The sequence below is a fragment of the Papaver somniferum genome, unplaced genomic scaffold (assembly GCF_003573695.1).
Source record: "Papaver somniferum cultivar HN1 unplaced genomic scaffold, ASM357369v1 unplaced-scaffold_75, whole genome shotgun sequence".
Taxonomy (NCBI): Eukaryota; Viridiplantae; Streptophyta; class Magnoliopsida; order Ranunculales; family Papaveraceae; genus Papaver; species Papaver somniferum.
In genome coordinates this window covers 1,615,560-1,627,329 of record NW_020650415.1, presented here as the reverse complement: position 1 = coordinate 1,627,329, position 11,770 = coordinate 1,615,560, and the positions used below count along the sequence as shown (strand labels likewise).

The following is an 11,770-nucleotide window of genomic DNA, read 5'->3' as shown; positions in this document are numbered from 1 at the left end:
ATGTCGAGCCTCAGTCCCTTACAGATTATCTTGAAAGAAAACCAATTAACCGTCCCAACTATGTTGATTGGAAAAGAAACTTGGATATTACTCACTGTACAAGATTACAAGTTTGTTCTTAGTGAGCCAGAACCTATACTCCCTGAACCTGAAGCCACAGTAGGTGAGCATGCAAGGTGGAAAAAGGCTAATGATATGGCCAAGTGCTATATCATGGTTTCTATTTCCAATGTATTGCATCACCAATGAGGGCTTTGAGAAAGCTGCTGAGATCATTAATGGTCTAAAAGAGATGTTTTTGAACACAGTCCCGCCAAAGCGGAAGCTACTAAAAATCTAATGAACACTAAGATGCAAGAAGGAACTCCAGTTCGTGAGCACGTCATTCTCATGATATCTCTGTTTAACGAATTGGATACCCTTGGGTCAACTATCGATGCTAATATGAAAGTTGACATTGTTCTTAATTCCCTTCCCAGTTCGTTTGCACATTTCAAGTTGAATGTCAAATGAATAAGATGGTTTTAACTCTTCCCGAGTTACTTAACCAATTGCAAACTGCGGAAGGAATTTTGCACAATAAAAAGGCAACTGGAAGTGTTAACTTAGCGGAGGATTCTAAGCGCAAACCTAAGCGAAAGAATCCTAAGAAGAAAGGTCAAAAACAACTCCTTCAGCGAACCATGCTTTGGGTGTTAAAAAGAACAAGGGAGAAAGTGTTGCAAAGGAAAGTGTTTCCACTGCAACAAGCCTGGTCATTGGAAGCGCAACTGCACGGAGTACTTAGCTAAGAAGAAATCAGAAGGTAATTTTGAATCTTTAGTTGTTGAGGCAAATGTTTCCACTTATACATCAAGTTGGTGTATAGATTTGGAGCCACTAATCATGTATGCAATTCATTTCAGGGGTTTCAGATAACCAGACAACTAAGTAAAGGAGAAATTTACCTGAGCCTAGGTTCGAATGAAGAGTTGCTGCCGTAGCCGTAGGAAGAGTTCGTCTTAGTAGTAATAGTAACAATGAGAATAAGGTTTTAGTTTTGAAAGATTGTTTATATGTGCCAGACATTAGGCGGAATTTAATTTCAGTGTCTTGTCTCATTAGAGATGGTTTGACAATTAAATTTGATTCTTTTAAGGTTTTAATAATTAAAGACAGTTTTGTTATTTTTACTGGTGTGTTGGCGCATGGTTTATATCTTATTTCTCCTATTGTTCCTTGTGTTTTAAATAATGAATGTATATCATCTGTTATCACTCTTAAAAGGAAAAGTCCTTCTACTAATGCTACATACTTATGGCATCTAAGGCTTGGTCATATCAACCTTAACATGATCAAACGTTTGGTTCAAAATGGATCTCTGGATTCGTTAGAAATTGAACCATGGTCAGTTTGTGAGTCCTGTTTGGAAGGTAAAATGAGCAAGAGACAATTTACAGGGAAAGGTGTTAAAGCCTATGAAGTATTAGAATTAGTACACACTGATGTATGTGGACCGATGAATGTTAGAGCTAGAGGTGGCTATGAGTATTTCATCACTTTCACTGATGATTATTCTAGATATGGCTACATCTACCTTATGCATCATAAGTCTGATTCTTTTGAAAAGTTCAAAGAATACAAGGCAGAGGTCGAAAACCAAATAGGAAAGAAATTGAAAGCCATTAGATCAGATCGAGGTGGCGAGTATCTTTCAACTCTGTTTGGTGCATACTTAGTAGAACATGGGATTGTATCCCAGTTGACTGCACCTGGAACACCACAACAAAATGGTGTGGCAGAGAGAAGGAATAAACTTTACTAGAGATGGTAAGGTCCATGATGAGTTATATTACATTACCTATATCTTTTTGGGGATTATCCTTAGAAACAGCAGCATATATTCTGAATTTGGTACCTAGTAAGGCAGTTCCTAAACACCCAGGGAGCTGTGGTCTGGGCGTAAGCCAAGTCTACGGCATTTAAGAATTTGGGGTTGTCCTGCACATGTGCTAAAAGGAAAGTTTAGTAAACTAGAATCAAGGTCAAAAGTTTGCTTGTTTGTAGGATACCCAAAAGGTACTACAGCTGGTCTATTTTATAATTCGAAAGAGCAAAAGTTGGTAGTAAGTACTAATGCAATATTTCTTGAAGACGATTATATGATGGACTATAAGCTCGAAGTAAAGTGTGCTTGAAGAGTTGTGTGAAAATGGTTCAGTGGGAGTTAGTATTACTTCTAGTTCACTTCTAGTAAACAATGAAGTGTCTAACAAAACTGCTTCAAATTTGCGACTAACTTCCTTTGATATTCCTGAATTCTGTGAACAAGCTAGTAATAATACACATACAAATACACCAGTAGTTGTGCAACAACCAATAGTTCAGCAGTATCCTCCGATCTTTGATGAACCATTAGTAGATCCGGTTCTTCATATGGATGAAGAAGTAGTACATCCTCAACATGAAGTTGAACCACAAGTTCAACCGCTAGTTGTAGGACAACCGGAACAACAAGTTGAACATATAGTTGTTGCTCAACCAAATCAGCCTCTTCGTAGTACTAGACCAAGGAGACGAAATCCTAAGTATGCTCAGTTCTTTGGAGAAAATTTTCAAGTTATCCTAGATGAGCAGGATTCGGATCCTACTAGTTACAACAAGGAAGTAAATGACCCTGAATCGAGAAAATGGTTGTCCGGTATGGATACTGAAATAGAATCCATCCATTCTAATGGAGTCTGGAGTATTGTAGATCTACCACCTAATATTAAACCTATTGGGTGTAAATGGATTTACAAGAAGAAAAGAGGACCAGATGGTAAGGTTGAAACCCTTAAAGCTAGGTTGGTGGAAAAAGGGTACACTCAGAAAGAGGGAATCGATTACGAGGATACTTTTTCGCCAGTAGCAATGCTTAAGTCCATTAGAATACTCTTTGTCCATTGCATCTCATTTTGACTATGAGATTTGGCAGATGGACGTCAAGACTGCCTTTTGAAAGGCAATCTTGAAGAGGACATTTACATGATCCAACCAGAGGGATATGTAATTAAAGGCCATGAGCATAAAGTATGCAAGTTGCATAAGTCTATTTAAGGACTTAAGCAAGCATCTCGAAGCTGGAATATTAGATTTGATGAGGCCATTAAATCTATGGGTTTTGAGCAAAATCTTGATGAACCGTGTGTTTACAAGAAGACTCAAGGAAACATGGTGATGTTTTTGGTATTGTATGTAGATGATATATTACTCATTGGAAATGATGTAGGAGCATTATCGTCAGTAAAGCTATGGTTGTCCAATCACTTTAGAATGAAAGACTTGGGAGAGGCCAGTTACATTCTAGGCATTAAAATTCTCAGAAATCGAAATGCTAGAATGATTGGCTTATCCCAAGCCACTTACATTGACAAATTGCTGGAGAGATTTGCTATGCAAAACTCAAAGAAAGGTTTCTTACCCTATAGACATGGCATTAAGCTTATAAAGACTCTTTGTCCCAAGACATCAGAGGAAATGCAAGAAATGAGTAATGTTCTTATGCTTCGGATGTAGGCACTCTCATGTATGCTATGCTATGTACTAGGCCAGAATTTGTTATGCAGTTGGGATGGTCAGTCGGTTCCAATCCAGTCCAGGAAGGGAACATTGGATTGCCGTAAAACATATTCTAAAGTATCTCAGGAGAACTAGAGATCATATGTTGGTTTACGGATCCGAAGAATTGGTACCTCTTGGTTATGCTGATTCTGATTTTCAATCAGATGAGGATAAGAGAAAGTCAACTTCAGGATATGTGTTCACATTAGGTGGAGCAGCCGTTAGTTGGAGAACTGTCAAGCAAAAATGTATTGCTGACTCTACTACTGAAGCTGAATATATAGCGGCTTGCGAAGCAGCTAAAGAATTTTCTAACTAGTCTTACAGTGGTTCCTGCATCTATACCACTTATTATTATTATTTTTTTTGATAATAGTGGTGATGTAGCTAATTGTGAAGAACCTAGACACCACTCTAAGAACAAGCACATTCAAAGAAAGTATCATATTATTGGAGACATGTCAAAGAAAGGCGAAGTAGTTGTCACTAAGATAGCCTCAGCGCAGAATTTGGCAGATCCCTTTACCAAAGCCTTGACACAAAAGGCGTTTGATTCTCATGTTGATGGGATGGGAGTCAAAACTGATTTTTTATTGTTTTCGTGCAAGTGGGAGATTGTTGGGGTTATGCCCAAAAACAATAGTTTGACATTACATTTTAAATATTATTTAACAATTCACTTTAAACATGCTTTGTGAGATATGGTCGAATATATTAGTTTTAATTTATACAGTGGGAGATATAATATATTGGTGACATTTTAGTTTGTAATCTATGTGAATCATTTTTATTGATTAGATTATAACTTGCTATGATTATTACGTACGTATTATGATAAATCTCATCATAGAAGTGGAGACTTCTAAATCTAGCAGGTTGATGTAATTGGATTATGTCGAACCGGTCGGTTATTTCTGTTCGTAATTTATCAGCTTGTGAATAGATCTAAGTTACTACTTTACATAAGTTCTTAATCCTGAGAATATGTATATACCCTACGTGTATTTCCGGGCATCTTGTCTTACCAAGCAGTGAGGTCATTTTTGGATCCAATATCTGGGTAAGATGGATAGTCGTTAGTACGCAGTAAGAATATACATATTCAATATGGTATCCGTCTCGATGTCTATTCCCTTGGATTATTGTGCGGGAATTATTATTCTAGACTGGCCAGTGGGCACTTGAATTTTTTAGTGATTATTAGAAAAATAATGTAAAAAGCGCATCAAGGACCAAATATAAATTCTGCAAGGGAGCTGATGTGTAATTTTTACACGACTATGAGAATTTATGAATACCAGTATTCACGGAGGGACTTATTGTAAAAAGTAAAGGAAGGGTTTTACTTTTATTAAAACAGACAATTTTAGAGTGTTTGTCAATTACAAGTCTTTGGTGGAATGACTTGTAATTTCCTAATCGTATTTGGAATTGTGTGAGACACATAGAGTCCTGTACGGTTAAGAAAAGCTAAAATTGTTTGTAGCCCAAAACACCTAATTGTATTTGGAAAAGGTATTTGAAAATAAGAGGGACAACTCCTAGAATGAAAACTATATAAGGGGAGCAAGCAATCAAGGCTAGAACTACCGAAAAAGCTAAGAAAGCTGTGTCTTCTTATTTTCTCGTCCCTATACAATTAAGGATTTTGGAAGAAAGTCCAAAACTAACCTACGTGTCTTTCTAGTTTTGTGGCAGCAATTGTCTTTTGTCTTATTTTCCTAAGCAAAATCTATATGAGCTTTTATTCCCAAAAGCTATAGAAACTTGTTTTACATTCTCTTCTTCAAGGATATAGTCGGTGCTTTAGAATCACGGTGATTGTTAGTGAAAGTAAAAACAGATCAAAAGTAGTTGGGTTTGAATCAAGTGAACAAAGTTGTTGGTGGTAATCAATTGGAGTTTGGTGTTTAGAAACAAAGCTACAGGTCTTGTTCTTCTTCCTTCCTTTAGGGTGGTTTTGGAGATAAAGCTAAAAGTGGATTTTGCTGTTCTTCTTGGAGATTTGAATTAGCAAAAGGAAAGGTACACAAAATCTCTAATCCCTCTTTGCTCTTATTAACATCTATGAAACAAGGGGTTTGATAGAAAATTTTTAAACCAATTTCCGTTGCGTTTTTCATCGATTCCTAACAGTTGAATGCAAAATCATTGCTTAATGAATGTGTAAGATTGCCGAAAATGGTAGCAAAATTTGGTGTACATTTCAAGTCTTTTCATGTGATAATTCCAAAAATCGAAAACTTCTAAACAAAATCTATTTAAGATGGAACCTGTCTGGTATTCTAGTGTTGCTAGTGTTGGCAAAACTGTTTTTCTTAATAATTACCCAAAATGGAAAAGTTGCCAATTACGATCTTGTGTTTCATATTTTTCAATTTTTAAATTCGTGTGTCATCCCTGATCATTTCTTCGTTCTCTTCCTCCACCACCTTCAACAACATTAACCTTCGTAAGTTTCAAAATCTATCTGCAAAGTCTAACTCGGCATGAAAACTAGTTTAAATTAGTTGATCAAACACTTTAAGAGAAGTGGAAATTATATAAATACAAAAGACACTTGTATCCTCAATTTTCAAAATGTGAGTATATCAGTATAAAATCTCCATAACTTCTTGGTTTTATTTTGATGAATCTTTAAGTTCAGCACTTTATTAAAAATATTTCAATGAATAACAAAACTTGATTAGTTGTTAATAGCACCATTAGAAACAACCATCAAATATAGTAATTATAAGGAAAAGATTAAGAAGTTAATACTTGGAGTGACGAGGGTTTCAGATACATCACGTTCTTCCGTTTCAACCTATAAGTCTGATACCAAGCGTGATCGTTTATGGGTAAAGTCGAGATAATACAACAACTAGGTATTCACTTGATAACAAACAAGTGCAATTTACATTATTATAATTCAATAACTATAATGCGGAAGTAAAGTAAATGACACAACAAGATTTTGTTAACGAGGAAATCGCATATACAGAAAAACTCTGTGACCTAGTCCATCTTTGAATACTCTCAAACTTAAGCCGCTATACAAAGCACAACGCCAACTTTGTATCGTTGATACCAAGTAATCTACTCCTAGTTACTTAGTTCCTTCAGTATTCATGCGTCTACGATCTACTGGTCACGCATGTGCATCCCAAGACATCAAATCATTATCTCTAGTTGCTTTACCGATGTAAAGTCTTAAGCACTCAACTCCTTTTGATCGTCTTCCAAACAGTAAAAGAACAAAGTTGTTTGGTAAGTTCTCCAATAATCTTTTATAAAAAGATTCGTTGAGTTATGTAAAAGGATCTTTCGTTTGAATAAGTAAACTCCTTTGTCTGGTAAGATCAATCAAAATCAATAACTTATATTCAGATTCACGACTATCGAATTCTGATATGACGAATCCATAAGATTGTCTTTAGATCTAACAACAATTCTAATGATCCCTTCTATAATTTGATCTAGTTTGAGTGACCCTTATGTCAGAAGAGAAGGCTCTCAATCAAACTAGGTGCAATCAAAGTTTCAGAAACCGCTAGTCAATCAAATCAATAATCGAAAACAAAATAACAATGCAAGTATATAGTTTACCACCAGCGGTAATCGCAGAGCTTCTTGATTCCCAAAAAAAAATGTAAACGAGTGGTATAAGAGATTTCTCCTAATTAGGGTAATTCCTCTCCGGATAGACGGCTCTACCACAAACAACATGAATGAAGTTTTCCTGGATCTTAGGATAGTTCGCAAGAAGTGCAAACTCAACTATTTATAGACTAAGGTTGTTTGGACAACAAGGAAATTCCAAAACCGAAAATATTCTCAAGATATGCAATAAGTACCTAATTTCGATTTTTATATTTCCAACTAATATCCTACATGTAATTCCGAAAATTCTCATTAGAAAATATCTAATATTAGTTTAGCACATAACTACTATAAATTTCCAAGAGATATCTTTTGATTTGCTGGAAAATCGAAAATATTGATTCAAAGATTCACAATATATCGGATTGGGATCACCTTGAGTATCAAGGAATATCTGTGGACAATACAAGATAAGATTTGTATTCACGTCCAGAATATGTCAACATCTGGAAATTTCCAATTAAGCAACCCAAATTCCATACTCACACAAAATCGTAAAGTAATATATGAATATACAGGATCGTTTTTTCTCTCGGGACCGGTTCTACCATGACTCTTAATATAAGTTAAGATCGGTTATATCAAGTCACCAAATATAGGTAATCATTTCTACCATGACTCCCAACAAAATCTAGGATCGGTTCTACCAGCTATATCAATATAAGTAAGGATCGGTTCTACCGTGACTCCTAACAATAGTTAAGATCGGTTCTACCGAACGCATATACAGAACTAGGTAAAGATCAGTTCTACCATAGCTCTCAACATAACTTCATATCGGTTCTACCAAAATTATTACCTAAGTTCGAATTGGTCATCCAATAGATCTTCAATGAAAACCGGACCAAAACGCCTATTGATTTCCTTGTTTCGTATATGTACTTCCTTTTAACATATGTAATTAAACATAGTTTCCTAATTGCATAGATTATGTCGATATAACATTCAGAAAATTCAAAAGATAAGAATTATACTTCATAATTTAACATTAATCCTTGTCACTTTGATCATAATCAAATGACCAAGTCTAATAGTAGAGTATTGAATAACCTCGCATGTTATGTTTTCAATTTAAACGACATGAAAGAAACGATATGAATGGAAATAATTCAAGTCAGTATTACTAACCCCAAGTGGAAGGATGATGTCTTCATTGTAGTCGATACATCTACATGATTTTCAGGCCTTCAAGGTAATACTTGTATGTCTCAACATTCCTAGACTTTCTATTCTAACCTAAACAAAGTTGACTCTAGTACATTTATTCAAGCGACTCTAGTACAATTCTCTAGGACACCGGACCCCTTTTGTCTTTATGTCGAGAAATAATGTACATTTCATAATGCCAAAATTCTATGTACCATGTTCGACAGGAGAAGAAGAAGCAAAGAAGAAATGGATTTCGAGATTTATCCAACGGTACCTAATTTCGTTATCTAAATTATTGTTATATCAACTATAAATAAGCCGTATTAACTAATCGAGTCATTAGCGGCTATATCGTCTCTTGCCCGGATTAATTAGCGTTGACGAGCCCGCGTATCCTTATAGGAATCATCAAGATATCTTCGTCTCAGACTTTTTTGATTCAAAAATTAAATACTTGTGAGGTGAACAATAATCTAGGCTACTCTTTGGGAGTCATAAGTCCAGATTTTGAGGTTAGCTTGACTTAATTTGTCTATTGCTATCGATTTCCAGTCTCCACCTCTACGATCCTACGATCAAAAAAAATCACCATATAGGCTTATCTGAGGCAGGCAGATTGATTTAAAGTCTTCAATTGAGTTTGAGGTTGTAAAGGACGTCAGCTAAGAATCAATTGAGCGGACTACCGCTGGGTTCAAGAGGCATAAGGAGCGCGACTGTAACTGAATTTCCGTGAGGATTTAATTCGGTCTCAACTACATTCCAGTCGGAAGTTCATTGGTATTATGTTAGTTTCTGTAGCGGCTTAATACAGTTTGGTGTTCACTATGGACTAGGTCCCATGGTTTTTTTTCATTTTCGGTTTCCTCGTTAACAAAATTTTTGGTGTCCATGTTATTTCTTTTTCCGCATATTGTTTATCTTTATAATTGAAATATCACAGGTTGTACGTTAATCAATCCAAGTAGATACATCCATCCTTGTTTATTGCATACGACTTGATTGATACTTGGAAATTGATCTTTGGAATCACCAAGTATTCTCACACGTGAATCAGGTTCTCGGACTTGTCTCTTTAAACTTTATGGTCGTGTGAGAAAGAGTTATAACTCTAAATACTATTCCTTGATTGAGTTTCATTAAGCTGAACTTTCGGATTTGTTTTTAAGTTTGTCCATACAAGTTTCTTAAGAAAAAGTTGGTGGTGTTGACACCCCCTGAAGATAATCAGGCTTTAACTAGACCTGTGACTGAATCTGAAATTCGTTGTGCCATTAATCAGATGGGTCCCATGAAGGCTCCGGGGCCTGATGGTTTGCAAGCTTCTTTGTAGAAAATAGGCACATCGTTGGCCCTAGTATTATATCTACGGTGAAGTCTTTACTCACTGATGGTTGTCTTCATTCTGAGCTAAACTGCACCTATATTGTTTTAATGCTCAATAGAAAATCCCCCATTAACATTAAGGAGTAAGGCCAATTAGCTTATGCAATTTTTCTCTGAAAATCATTACAAAATTTTTAGCTAATAGGTTGCGCCTTTTTTTGGACCGCATCATAAGTCCTTGTCAACATGCGATTGTTCCTAATAGTTCTATTTTTGATGCTATTCTTTTGAACAATGAAATTTTCCGCTCTTACCGGAAAAAGAAGAAAGGCTTAAAGGGGTGGATGGCATTGAAATTAGATGTTGATAAGGCTATGATAGACTTAACTAAAATTTCTTGTTAAGTATATTCAATTGTCTTGGTTTCAGTTCACAATGGATTAGGTGGGTCCTTAATGTATCAAAACGGTTTCTTTTGAAATTTTAGTTAATGGGTCTCCTAGTCCACCCATTTTTCCTGGCAATGGTATTAGACAGGGGATCCTTTATCTCCCTATTGTTTATTTTAATCCTTGAAACTTTAACTCGCTTAATAGATAAAGGTGTTAACCTAGGTGCTCTCAAGCCTTTTTCGATTGTGTCTTCCGCTCCTAAGATTACTCATTATTTCTATGCGGATGATAGTATCATCTACTTGCAGGATACTAAGTCTAATGCGGAGAATATAACTTCTATTTTGCAGCACTATTGTCAGTGGTCTGGTCAGCTCATAAATCAGACTAAATCGATCCTTATGTTAACTCCTGACATCCATAAGAGCCTCATTAGGCATTTTACTAATTGCCTTAAGGTTAATCATCAAGGGGACCCTGGAAAATATTTGGGAGTACTAGTTCAATGAGGTAGAGTCATTGCTTCTACTTTTTCTGACCTTACTGATAAATTTGTTAATCGTATGCAGGGTTGGAAATCCACCTCTTTAAATTTTGCTAGTAGAACTACTTTACTTAAAGCTTCTTTGGATCTAGTTTCTAATCACCTTACGACTGTATTGAAATTTCCTTTGAAAATTACTAAGAGCCTGTTTGGTATAGTTTTTAAAAACAGTTTTCAAAAATTATTTTTTGTTGTTTTAAAAACATACCCTTTTTTCTTTGTTTTCATTTTCTAAAAATTGTTTGGTAGGATAAAAACTGTTTTTGAAAACCAAGAAAAATCAACTAAATCAGATCAAATGTAAAGACTAGTCTAAGATATAGTGATACTGACCATGACTCACTTGCAGTCATTCCCCCGATCTCTACTTTGTTCTGAAAAAAAGAAGAAGGAAAAAAAAAGAAAAAAGAGAAAACAATAATTTGTTGTTTTCATTTTTTTCCCTTTTTTTTGTTTTCAAAAACAGAAAACAATGGAAAACATTTTTCTGAAAATGTCCCTACCAAACGCGTTTTCTCTTCTTTTCTGTGTTCTCTATTTTCAAAAACAGAAAACTGTTTTTAAAAACTATACCAAACAGGCTCTAAGCTTTTGAGCAGGTATAAAAGGGAGTTTCTTTGGCAGCATAGAAATGGCGAGAAGAAGTTACACATTATAGGATGGGACACGGTTTGTCAGCCTGTTGAAAACGGAGGATTAGGTATTAGGGATCTTCACTTGAATAATTTGGCTTTGTTGGCTAGAATGGCATGGAGAATTCATTCTCAGCCAGAGTCTGTTATTTCCCGTTTATTTAAAGCCAAATATCACAGGAATAGTACTTTTTGGACTTGTTTATCATATCCTTCTAACTCTCTCTGTTGGAAAAGTATTTTGCAGGGTCGTGACATCCTCATAGAATCCTTGCGTTGGTGTATTGGTAATGGGGAAAAAATTAACTTCTGGAATGATCCACGGGTTGAAAAATTACCTCTTAGTTCTATAGTTACTGATCATGATCGAATTGATCATAATCTCCTGGTTAAAGATGTGATAGATAAAAATGGTCCATGTTAGAACTTGTCATTATGTGATAATGATCTCCCATCTTCTGTGCAAAAATCTATTCAGTCTATTGATATTCAAGTTTCTCCTT

At 35.5% G+C, this 11,770-nt stretch overlaps 1 protein-coding gene across 1 annotated transcript; it reads left to right on the top strand.

Annotated features, from left to right (window-relative positions):
• On the top strand, positions 1-513 carry LOC113344223. The gene is made up of 2 exons (XM_026588229.1): positions 1-203; positions 309-513. Exons 1-2 carry the CDS (start codon positions 1-3, stop codon positions 511-513), a joined length of 408 nt encoding a protein of 135 aa, XP_026444014.1.
• Positions 514-11,770: the final 11,257 nt, after the last annotated feature.

Bases quoted from the DNA above. Each gene is read 5' to 3' on its own strand.
- LOC113344223 (XM_026588229.1), top strand. From the start codon at position 1: ATGTCGAGCCTCAGTCCCTTACAGATTATCTTGAAAGAAAACCAATTA. The intron at 204-308 runs GTGCTATATCAT...TTTTGAACACAG, and splicing joins AAGGCTAATGATATGGCCAA to TCCCGCCAAAGCGGAAGCTA.